The 12,344-nt window shown below is 31.7% G+C and overlaps 1 protein-coding gene across 7 annotated transcripts in view; it reads left to right on the forward strand.

Moving 5' to 3' along the window:
• Window positions 1-2,472: 2,472 nt before the first annotated feature.
• The window catches only part of LOC111710135 (anoctamin-4), a 32,584-nt gene continuing 22,712 nt past the window's right edge, over window positions 2,473-12,344 (forward strand). For 6 of the 7 annotated variants that reach the window (XM_023484206.1, XM_023484222.1, XM_023484191.1 and 3 more), the window contains exons 1-7: window positions 2,473-2,632; window positions 2,887-2,969; window positions 3,537-3,570; window positions 5,155-5,243; window positions 5,316-5,336; window positions 8,356-8,397; window positions 11,673-11,752. In XM_023484206.1, coding sequence (XP_023339974.1) covers window positions 2,473-2,632; window positions 2,887-2,969; window positions 3,537-3,570; window positions 5,155-5,243; window positions 5,316-5,336; window positions 8,356-8,397; window positions 11,673-11,752 — 509 coding nt within the window. The remainder of the gene's footprint in view (window positions 2,633-2,886; window positions 2,970-3,536; window positions 3,571-5,154; window positions 5,244-5,315; window positions 5,337-8,355; window positions 8,398-11,672; window positions 11,753-12,344) is intronic. The other variant, XM_023484198.1, reaches the window with a different exon arrangement.

Below are 12,344 nucleotides of genomic sequence, written 5' to 3' on the forward strand. Positions count from 1 at the left end.
AAGGGAAAAAAGGAAGCTAAAAAGGGGGACAGGAAAAAGAAAAAGGAGGAAAGGGAAGGGGGAAAAGGGAAAAAGGGGAAAAGGGAAGCTAAAAAGGGGGACAGGAAAAAAGAAAAAGGAGGAAAGGGAAGGGGGAAAAGGGAAAAAGGGGAAAAAGGGAAGCTATAAAGGGGGACATTAAAAAAGAAAAAGGAGGAAAGGGAAAGGGGGAAAGGGGAAAAGGGAAGCTTAAAAGGGCGACAGGGTAAAGAAAAAGGAGGAAAGGGAAGGGGGAAGGGGGAAAAGGGAAAATGGGAAGCTAAAAACAACGATGCTGGTAGAAAGGACGGGTTTGTGAAATCATTATTTTATGAGGAGATTCTTAGAAGTAAAAGTTAAATATAAACAGAGCCTTTAACTCAACTGTAGCGACAAAAGAAATAAGACCAAATGAATAAGACCAAATGAATACATGTGAAGTATGGAATATGCTGTGTACTGCATTCCGGGAATCCAGGGGCGCCACACAACCTTATATAATTCAATAATTTGTATACCTCCGTACTGATAGGGGGAGAAATTTTGTGCTACCAAAGTTTTATTTTTTTTATTCATGCTGTTTCTTTCTATTCAATAGAAGTTCGATAAAAAATAATTCTTAAGAATTTGTAGTCGCTGTAACAATTAATATTATTTCAAGCTCTTTCGTGACTAACTGGTTCGCAACTCTATTTTGCACAAACATTAAACAGGGGAGTCTAAAAGACTGTTATTTTACAATAAAAAAATCCGGAAAAAAGTATGAAACCTATACATGAAACCCTATTCGTAAAGTCAATATGATTTTTTTATTAGAATAAGAAAAATTGTTGATTCATTTTTTGTATTGCAAATAATAAGATGCTTAATTTTATTGTAAACAAAATCAGACATTTTTTCATCAAAGAAATGTTCTAAAGTCCGCCTTACCTCAACCATTGTTTTTGTGTACTTTGAAAAATTATAATTTTTGACCAGAGAAAGACAATTAAAATACAAATTTTGTGTTTTCATGTAAGGGGGGGGGGGGGGCAAACTAATACTTTACTCACGCAGGACAAGTTACAAAACTTCATGACGTAGGATTAGGAATACACACAAGAGAGCGGTCAACATTATTCGCTTTCTTTTTTAATTCACTTTTTGACTGGGCTTTCTTTTTGTAAAAACTACACAACGAATATTGTTTTAAACATAAAATTGCGGTGATGGTGATGGACCAAACCTCTGTATAGTAAAAAGGAGGTGTTAGTTTCACATTTTATTGAAAATATATTTCGGTCTAGGTTGACCTTCGTCACTCGTCAGGTCTTGAGATTGGTTCTGTCATGAAGATTAAAGTTTTATTTATAATTTATATATTTTTTGATAAAAAAAATTGGGTTTGTCATAAATCTTTAAAATAGATGATCTAAAGAAAACACCCATTTTCCTCAGAAAATTATTTATCAGATGAAGGGTTAAGGGTACCGATATAAATTGTACATGCAACTCTTTAAATTAAGAATCACTTGAAGTGTTTCTGAAGAACGAATCCGAAAATGAACCGGGTTCAGAAACTGTATTGCGGAAAAACCGAACTCAGGTTCCGTATCTTGGAATTTACCAAATCCATGGAATCCGTTACTCATTTTGTTGACTTTAAAAAAGTCAATACGATAAAATAAAAGAGATCTAAAGGTATTTCTAATCTTTATTTATTAAAACAATAGGTTATAAAATAGTTTCCCAAGTGGGGTTAAAATTGGTTGGTTTAGAAATTAATAAAGAAACTATAGACGAATATCAGTTGGAAGGTGTTTGTAGAACTTCATGATGGTGGTGCAGATCATCAATCTTGACGGCAGGCTTACTCACAACTAGGCTTAGTCTAAAGGAGAGAGATTGCGGACTTATCGTGCATGCAGGATAATGGAAGGAACTCTGGTTTCGCCCTGAACTCTGGAACATTGTGGAGCGCGGAGGTGTAAGCAGTGTCTTCTGCTGTTAGTTCTGTATCTGAATCATCATCATGAAGGAGCCAGGGTTGAGACGGAGTTGTGAATGTCTTGAGTGTTTATAGCTGACTGAATACCGGGAGGTGTAGAGAGGTGAGGAGCGAAGGTTACATGTGTGGTGTGCTTCATTGCGGAAATGGATCCTGTGTACACACACATCTAGAGAATTAACAGAGGCATTTGAGTCGGTACAATCGTCTTCCTTATATTTCGAATTTATGTTAACACATTTATAATAACTATTGTAACTTATATTGGCCAGATATTTAGAAGTGGCATGCCTGAATCAATACGACAGCATTTAACCCTTTATCTGAGCAATGATGAAGATAGCGTCGTTTTTCTACCTTATAAAGGGTTTAATTCTTTACAATTTCCTCCATTGTTACTAAGGTAGAGAAACCGCAATTAAAAATAATTGTTGTTTAAATAAAAAATTAAAGAAACGCCACCCATAATGCGCTTAACTAGAATATTTACAGATGTTGAACAAAGATTAAGGATGGGATTAAACACAGAGGAGACGGTGGATGAGGAAGAGGTTGGGTTGAACGATGATCTGATATCTAGTCTTTACTTTACTCAGGACCAACAGAAAAGAGTCGATTTTATTCTAGGTAACTCTCCGGTTCTTTACTCGATTTATTTTTACTGTGTTGATTGTCAAAGAATACTGTTTGTTTGATTTAGAATGGCTTTCAGTATGTTTCGAAATAGTTATTAAGTTTTTTTCTCTAGTTAGTTTTGGATTGTTTCTTTTAAATATCGATTTTTTATTCAGAATACGTATTTTATAGTTTAACCTATGTTTATTGAATAGTAACTTAAACTACTGAATAAGTATTAATAATAAGAAGTATAATTTGTTCAGCTTACGAGAGTCCAAAACCGGAGGACATGGAAGCAACCTCAAAATCTCTCAAAAGATTTGTATTTACAGAAAACTTGCTCAAGGAAAATATCTTTTTCAAAATACTTATAGGACTCATTTTTAGGAGCACACTAAATTTTTCTTACTCCTAAAAGATGTTCTTGAGGCCAGGAACGATCAAAACTTTAAATGATAATTTTTTTGGTGAAGCAAAAAAATAATTCTAAATTGTTCTAAATTGGAAAATGATTTACAGTTTAAAGTATGTGAATGTTCCCTTTAAAAGCTTAATTGTACGTTTTCATATGAATGTTCAGAATTTCCCCTCTTAATTGTACGTTTTCATATGAATGCTCAGAATTTCCCCTCTTAATTGTACGTTTTCATATGAATGTTCAGAATTTCCCCTCTTTATCTTCAAGAGCACTTAATAGGTTATTTCTCTCATTATCTGCTTGGGTTCCTCTATCTCTAAAACCGGAAACAAGAAAATCTTAAACAAGAAAAACTGTTGTCAGTCTTTGTATTTTTTTGCGGTTTTCCCTTTTTGATATAAATTTAAATCTATTTTTTTCTTGAAATATTCAAAGTCAAATAAAATTTCGTTTTATCTTTTTTTTAAAATATTCTATAAATGAATATTTTGACAGGAGGGACTAGAGCTAGAGATTGAGGATTCAGGAGGTAATTATTGCTAAATTTAGGATGCTTCGCACTCCTAGTCTTGTGGTTGAAGAATTCAAAAGACGAGTGACGAATGGGTTAAAAGAAGTGCATGACCTTGTTATTTCAAGATATTTGCATTTCTCTTTCTTTGACAGTTATATTTTTTTAGAGATTTAACCATTTCGACACTTTCTAGCTTAAAGAGATTGTTGAATCAATTCAAAGTGAATCTCCATTTAAAGGTGGGTGTTGCCTGATTCACAACGGTACTTTATTAAACCTTCCTCTAAGCAGAAATGATGATATATTCTTGAATTTTCTACAAAAGGAACTTTAGGATTTATGCAATAGAGCCGAAGTCAGAACACGGTTGAACATAATACAGTTGTGAATTAGAAATACAGCTTGTGAATGCCTTAGCTCACTTGAAATTACGCTTACAGTCTCTTTAAATGGGGGTTATTTGAAAGGATAATTACTGCTCTTTTTTAAAGTTGAACTTGAAAGGAACAAAATGAAAGTTTATTTGTAAGTGAATTATTCATTTCCAATGTTTGTTTCGTGTTCACCATATTTAGCGTTTAGGTTTTAACATTGTATATTGGAAGAAAGAGTATGACTAATAGTTATGTAGACTAAACTTAAAGGGAGTGTTCGCATAAAGAGGGGAAAGGTTAATACCTTTTTATTAAAGTATTAAATCGGTATCAATATTTCCGGTGTATCTGATCTGTTAAATATCAGACATAAATTGGAATTTTAGATTTGGAAAATGGTTTTTCACCAAAATATTCTTCTAAACCTATCCCCCGGGGTTTCATTTTACGAGAATCCTCCTCCTTAAATGAATCATTCTACAATACTAGTTGGTTAAACTGTTTAGATACAGTCATTGCTAAAACATGTTTAAACTGCAAAGTGTGGATTTATGATTCATGGTTTTATAAAACAGTCGGGAACTCTTTACTTGGAAACTAATAAACGATCTTGTAAAATAATATTGATACAATTATATCAAATAGATTTTTTGAAAATCCTAACTTCTTAGATAGTAGTTTGAGAATTCTCATATATCGCTCTTCTCTCTTTTAATAAATAATAAGAGAAAATCATATTTTATACTTTTATTCTTTTCTAATTAAATATTTAAAGGAGAAAACTTTTCTTCCGCGCTTTCTCTTTTTTTTCATTTGTTCTTCCCCCTTTTTAATATTTCAAGATTATACTTTTTTTCTGTTGTTGATTAATATTTCAAAATAAATTCTTATTTTCTCGTTAATTTCTTTTGAATACTCTGAATAATGTATTTCATACATCTATTAATATCATTAAGTATATATTCCTCTTTTACTCTGCCAGATATTTTGTTCGTGACCTAACCGCTTAACTCTAAAACGGTGTGTCTCAATATCTAATTTAAAAAGTTCTAAAAATCTATTTAAAATAACCTTTTTTTCACGGGCATCGCCAAACCCTTCAGCTAGTTCTATATATTCTTCTTAAAGCTTAAATATTTTCGAGTTTATTACAAGTTCTAATTATTCTTATCAAGGAATAGAATTTTTATTTCTTAAACCTTATTTAACATATTTTTATTTGTAGGCTGTGCATTGAGTTTTATAAAGATTCATGCACCCATGGAACTATTGAAGAGATATGCTGAAATATTAAAGATTAGAATGCCAATAAGGGTAAGTTTTTTTCTCGTTTTTAGTTTTGTTATTTTTCATCTTTTTTATTCAATACATGGATAATATGTTTAGGACGGTATACGGAGAATCAGGGTAAATTAATTTCAACTTTTTAAATGTGTTCAAGAAAAATTGAGGTTTTTAAAAATGCCTGTTTGTTGCTAACGCTTTACTTAGTTCTGTCACTGTCTTTTGGAGGATTGCTTTTTGTTTACAATTGAAAATTGATTAAAAAAGCTTAATGTGCAGTTCAGCACATAATGCATGTGTTCAGTACATAAGAGGAGAGAAGGAAAGCTTAATATTGGGAAAATCATGTTGTATGCAAAGTGGTTTAGATTTAGTGAATATAGTATCAGTTGCACAGTTGTTAAAAAACGTTGAAGAATCCCTAGCGGATCAAAATGGATCCGCGACATTTCAGTTTCTTTGATCTGGATCCAAGTGGCTTAAAAATATACAAAAAAGAAGGTCAACTGATGCGAAAATTAAAAAAAACTCCACCCGACCGTTTAAATAAGTTTCGACCTAAAATAAAATGAAAAAAGGGAAAAGTTTTTGAGTTTTTTTTTGGGTTATAAAGGAATTTAGGAAATCTTGAAGAAGTATTTATGGATATTTGTATTTTTTCCCGTTTGACTATACATTAATGCAGTAATGCAGAATTGATTTCAAATTTTTATTCGGTTTAAGGTTTTAAAATCAACGAGCGCACTTGATTTATTTTCCCTAATTTTAAACAAGTTTTAGAATAAACTTTCACAAATGTAACGTTGTGTAAAGAATCCTATTTTGGTATTTATCCTTTTTTGCCTAGAAAAGTAATACCTTAAAATCGTCTTTTTTGTAAAAGATTTAATTTATTTTAAATTTTTTCCCCATTAATTTTTCTTTTATACAATGTATACTTACTACTTAATCTTTAAACATACTAAATACACTATAGGATTCACTATTCACTATATAGTTAAACACTTTGCAAATGAAAACTTTTTGGTGTAGATAGAAGCAAACTGCATGCAATTACGATAAAGAACTTTTACAAGGCAACTACTCTGAAAGAAGAAACCCGAACAGAATGTTAGAGATTGCTTATATGAACATTTTGTAATTTCGAAATAATCGAAAGTATCGAAATAGCATCAGTTTTGTCGAATTGTGAACAAAATTATAGAAAAATAAACAGTTGTGAGATATCCCTGAGGACCCTGACATTATCGTCAGAATTCTGGACTAAATGTTCGTTATTCTGAAATGGTTTCGTAGTTCGACATATACAGTCTTCTAGTACTAACACTCAGTCTGAGAGGTTAAGAGCCTGACTGATCTATACTCATAGAAGAAATAAAATTTATTTATTATAAATTCAACTAATTTTAAGTTATTATTATTCATTTCTTTAAAAGTTTAGTTTATAGATTGAACTCCTTAATATAATGTTTTTATGCAATTTTTGGTTTAATTTTCTAGGACAAATGAAAAAACAAGTTATGCTTAAAAACAAAACAACGTTTCTAAATATATATGTTTGTATTATTGTGAAGGGTCTACGCGACGGTCATATTACATTTTTTTTATTGATTTTAAAAAAGAAGCAAGAAAATTTGAGAGATTAGCTGTTTGTTGGTTTTGATATGCAGGCTGCAAAAATATATCTTTATATTTTTTTCCATGTTTATTCCAAAAATAATTTTTTGTATTTAATTGTTCCTTGTTTTTGTAAGTAAGGGAAATGGATGATTACTTGGATTTAATGGTTTCGGGGGATTTTGTAATTTTGGCATTTTCTAAACCCATCACCAACCCATATTTTCTAAACCTATCACCAAACCATATTTTATAAACCTATCACCAACCCATATTTTCTAAACCTATCACCAAACCATTTTTTCTAAACCTATCACCAACCCATATTTTCTAAACCTATCACCAAACCATATTTTCTAAACCTATCACCAAACCATATTTTCTAAACCTATCACCAAACCATGTTTTCTAAACCTATCCCTAAACCATATTTTACTGTGACTTGTCAGAGAAAGGGGGCCGGGGAGAATTTCTTATCTCAACCCGTTTTTTTAAAAGTTTTCTAAAGATATTTTTTTCGAAATATCATTTTTATTTTTGATACCCCTACCCCTGGCTAAGCGCTTACACCCCTAATAGAAGGACCAATCATGAAGAATATTTATTGTCAGCATATTTCTAATATAAGATTAGGACTGTCCAAGAGAAATGGTTAATCATTGCTCTTGGAAAAAAGAATATTGCATTCGCAAATACACATTTAGGGATAAAATGCAATTCTAATCCGTAATCATGGCTTTTGTTTTATTTGTGTTAGCAGGGATTTGATTTTTGAATGGGGGGGGGGGGGCGAAATTTGAAAAATTTAAAGGCTTAATATTTATATAAAAAGCAAAAGGGCTTGCTTCTAAACTTTTATGAAAACAGCAGTGGCGGGCTGAGCTTCTAGTAATCGACTAAGGGACAGAAAGGGTTATTTTAATTAATCATCTATGGAAAGACGGCAATGCTCGATTTACAACGGTACCCTTAAAACCTTTATCTGATTACTAATATGGAAGATATGGTAGTTTTCCTAGGTTTAAAAATTTTTTAATCCTTTTATGTTTTCCTGTGGTAGAAATGCGTAAAGTCACTTCTGGAGCAATCAAAATCTAAGATTATCAAAATTTTAATATCTAATTAACACTTGATCAGACAAAGCTTTTAAAAAGGGTACCGATGTAAATCACGCTTACGGTCCCTTTAACAAGAGAACAAGTGTTAACAAATATTGTGTTGATATTGTACTTCTCATGCGAGAGCATTTTCTGGGTGTTCTTGTTTTGATTAAATTTTGGTTTAAACTTAGTTTGTCAAATTTCTCCCTTGAACATATTTCTGTCAAACTTGACATTTGACAACTTCACATTTCCTTTTCAAATTACCTTCAAGCAACTCAAATTCAGGAATTGCAAAAATATGTAAATTTGGAGAATTTTAAAACAAAATTGTTCTGAAAGAACATTTTTCTTTACATTATTGTATTTTATTGTATTGAGTCAAGTTTTTGAATATTTTAATTAATCTTAAATATTTTTTTCAGAAATTCTCCGCTGAGATGCTAGCGTGTCAAGAAAAACGACAGGTTTGGCTTATTTTTTTTCATTCTTACATTCATTTTTTATTTGAAGTATATTTTCTGTATAAGTTAAACTTTTAAAATTCCGAACACAATAGATATATTTTTTTATTATATTGGAGGAAGGGGGCGGGGAGGGGGGGGGGTTTAGTTGGTTTATAGTATTTGGAAAGTTGCTATCCATCGCCCTACCCGGAATACTGTTGAACCATACGCCAAAGTTTTAAAACTTCCATTTTAACAAGTTTGGAAAATAAAACTTTGCTATTTCTGTTTGCAAATATCCAGTGTTCCTGACCAACTTTATCAGTTTAATCAAAGAGTACTGAGATTTACAGAGTTTAATCAGCGAGTTGAGAACTGAGATTTACGGAGTTTATTCAGCGATTAGAGTACTGAGATTTACAGAGTTTATTCAGCGAGTAGAGTACTGAGATTTACAGAGTTTATTCAGCGAGTAGAGTACTGAGATTTACAGAGTTTAAACAGCGAGTAGAGTACTGAGATTTACGGAGTTTATTCAGCGATTAGAGTACTGAGATTTACAGAGTTTTATCAGCGAGTAGAGAACTGAGATTTACAGAGTTTAATCAGCGAGTAGATTACTGAGATTTACAGAGTTTAATCAGTTAGCAGTGTACTGAGATTTACAGAGTTTAATTAGTGAGTAGATTACTGAGATTTACGGAGTTTAATGAGAGAGTGCGGAGATTCATAGAGTTTAATAATCGAGTAGAGTACTGAGATTTACAGAGTTTAAGCAGCGAGTAGATTACTGAGATTTACAAAGTTTGATGAGCGAGTGCGGAGATTCACAGAGTTTAATCAGCTAGTAGAGTAATGAGATTTACAGAGTTTAATGAGAGAGTGCCGAGATTCACAGAGTTTAAACAGAGAGAACCGAGATTTACAGAGTTTAAACAGAGAACCGAGATTTACAGAGTTTAAACAGAGAAAACCGAGATTCACAGAGTTTTAACAGAGAGTGCTGAGATTCACAGAGTTTAAACAGAAACTACTGAGATTCACAGAGTTTAAACAGAGAGTACTGAGATTCACAGAGTTTAAACAGAGAAAATCGAGATTCACAGAGTTTAAACAGAGATTGCCGAGATTCACAGAGTTTAAACAGAAACTACTGAGATTCACAGAGTTTAAACAGAAAGAACCGAGATTCACAGAGTTTAAGCAGAGAGTACCGTGATTCACAAAGTTTAAACATAAATTACGGAGATTCACAGAGTTTAAACAGAGAGAACCGAGATTCACAGAGTTTAAACATAGAGTGCCGAGATTCACAGAGTTTAAACAGAGAGAACCGAGATTCACAGAGTTTAGACAGATAGAACCGAAATTCACAGCGTTTAAACAGAAAGTGTCAAGATTCACAGAGTTTTAACAGAGAGTACTGAGATTCACAGAGTTTTAACAGAGAGAAACGAGATTCACAGAGTTTTAACAGAGAGTGCCGAGATTTGCAGAGTTTAAACAGAAAGTACCGAGATTTACAGAGTTTAAACAGAGAACCGAGATTCACAGAGTTCAATCAGAGAGTACCGAGATTCACAGAGTTTAAGCAGAGAGTGCCGAGATTCACAGAGTTTAAATAGAGAGTACCGAGATTCACACGAGTTTAAACTGAGAGTAATGAGATTCACAGAGTTTAAACAGAAACTACTGAGATTAGCAAAGCAGTGGAGTACCAACAATGTCGCATGAATTTGACCTATCTATTTTGTCTAGTTCAGTGTGAAAATTTGAAAAGCAATTAATGAGATCCAACCTAATTATCCCTTAATTTGTGTCACTTCTCAGTTCCTTGATATTTATATTGTCATATTGATATTGAGATATAATCTTTACAATAAAACTCTTCGCTCATCCATGTATATTTTATACAGGCTAGCTATAGCTGGCCAAACAGCTTGGCTAAAATCTATGAGGGAACCCATGGGTCCCTGTGGATAACATAGGCTTAAACATTTAGGAATTTGTTTGAATTCCACGGGGAATTCTAGGCGCTATTAAAATCATTTTTTAAGACCAAGCGCGGGTAAATGTCGTGATTAACTATGAGTAACCTGGGCAACGCCGGACAAATCAGCTAGTTCAAATATATTCTCTCTTTTGAATGTGAATATAGTTTTAATTTATCGATATGGGGGGGAGGTTATAATTTTAAGTTAAAATTTGTAAGTTTGCAGTGGGTTAATTTTCTTTAACAATAACAATTTTGTAACGAGTTACATCGTGTAGAATAAAAATGTTTTTTTGAATAAGTTTGCCCATAGGGGGGAGGGGGTGGGGGGTAATGTTTATTCTAAACCACTGCTTTTCTGATAGAATAAATTTATTTTCTCTGTTTGCCAACCTCTTGTATACTTATCCAAGACCTAAACCTGCTTAATATATCGAGGATATTAAATTTGACACAGTGACGAATCATGTTAAGCAAAACACATGATGTTTTCGAAAATTAAATTAGAAAAAATTAGAGCTGAATTCGATTACTTTATGTACAAATTTTCTAATTCTCATTAATATTTTTTAATGAGAAAAATATTTAAATTGGATTTTTACTGTTTTATGATATATATTCAGTTTAGAACTATTTCATTTAAAAACTTTCTATCGTCTTAACTATAACGTATAAATTAACGATGCCACCCTTCAATCTTTCGACTGAACGACAGTCTTGGAAATATTTTCTCTCTAACATTGAAAACTTGTGGGTCGACATTCGACAAGTTTTATTTATGAATTTATTTTTAGGATAAATGAACGAGATTTTGGTTTTTTCATGAAATCGAAAAATTTCTTTCTCGTTGTTTATTATTTAAAAGATTCGATTTATTTTTGAATAATTTTTGAATATATTTTTTTCTATTATCATGTTTTTTTGTATCAATATTCCCATCTAAGTTAGCTTAAAAGTGTGGAGTGGATCTAAAGGGGTGGATATGATCAAGTTTGAACGGACCGATATGATTTATGGATATATCCAATATCCAAGGGAGCTGAGGGAGTGAATACTGGATATACTTGAGTTTAAACCAGAACCAGATAATATATTTATATCCCATATCCATGGAAGCTAAAGGAGTGGATACACTTGAGTTTATACCAGATAATATATTTATATCCGATATCCATGGAAGCTAAAGGAGTGGATACACTTGAGTTTAAACCAGATAATATATTTATATTCAGTATGCAAGGAAGCTGAGAGTGTGGATATGCTTGAGTTTGAGAAGATATTATATTTATTTCCAATATCGAAGGGAGCTGAGGGAGTGGATATGCTTGAGTTTAAACTGACCCAGATAGGAGGGAGTAGAGAGAGTACTATGGATTCAATCAGGGATATTTATTAAATAATCTGTTCAAATATCATGCATTGAGTTTCAATGGCATTGTTTCATATTATTAACAAAACAAATTTAAACAATTTCTTCAGAAAATGTCAACGTCAAGTTAAATTTTCGTTAATATATGAAATATTTATACATTCTAAAATAGATTTTCTAACCACAAACCCTTTCTTTCAAAATTTTGAACGCTAGTTAATACTTGCATTATTTTGTTCTGTTAATATAAAAATATGCATATTATTGTAAATGGAAAGTTTATTTAAATTTACAACACAAAAATCAGCATCTATCTAGGATCATGAAAACTCTTTACTCTACTTATCTAAAATAGCTAATTGTGTATTCTGATAAAGGATGATTATCTAATATATCTTAATGTGTAATCTGATAAAGGATGATTATCTAATATTTCTAATAATTGTGTAATCTGATAAATGATGATTATCTAATATATCTAATTGTGTAATCTGATAAATGATGATTATCCAATATTTCTAATTGTGCAATCTGATAAAGGATGATTATCTAATATATCTAATTGTGTAATCTGATAAAGGATGCTTATTTAATATATCTAACTGT

The sequence above is a fragment of the Eurytemora carolleeae genome, unplaced genomic scaffold (genome assembly GCF_000591075.1).
Source record: "Eurytemora carolleeae unplaced genomic scaffold, Eaff_2.0 scaffold136, whole genome shotgun sequence".
Taxonomy (NCBI): Eukaryota; Metazoa; Arthropoda; class Copepoda; order Calanoida; family Temoridae; genus Eurytemora; species Eurytemora carolleeae.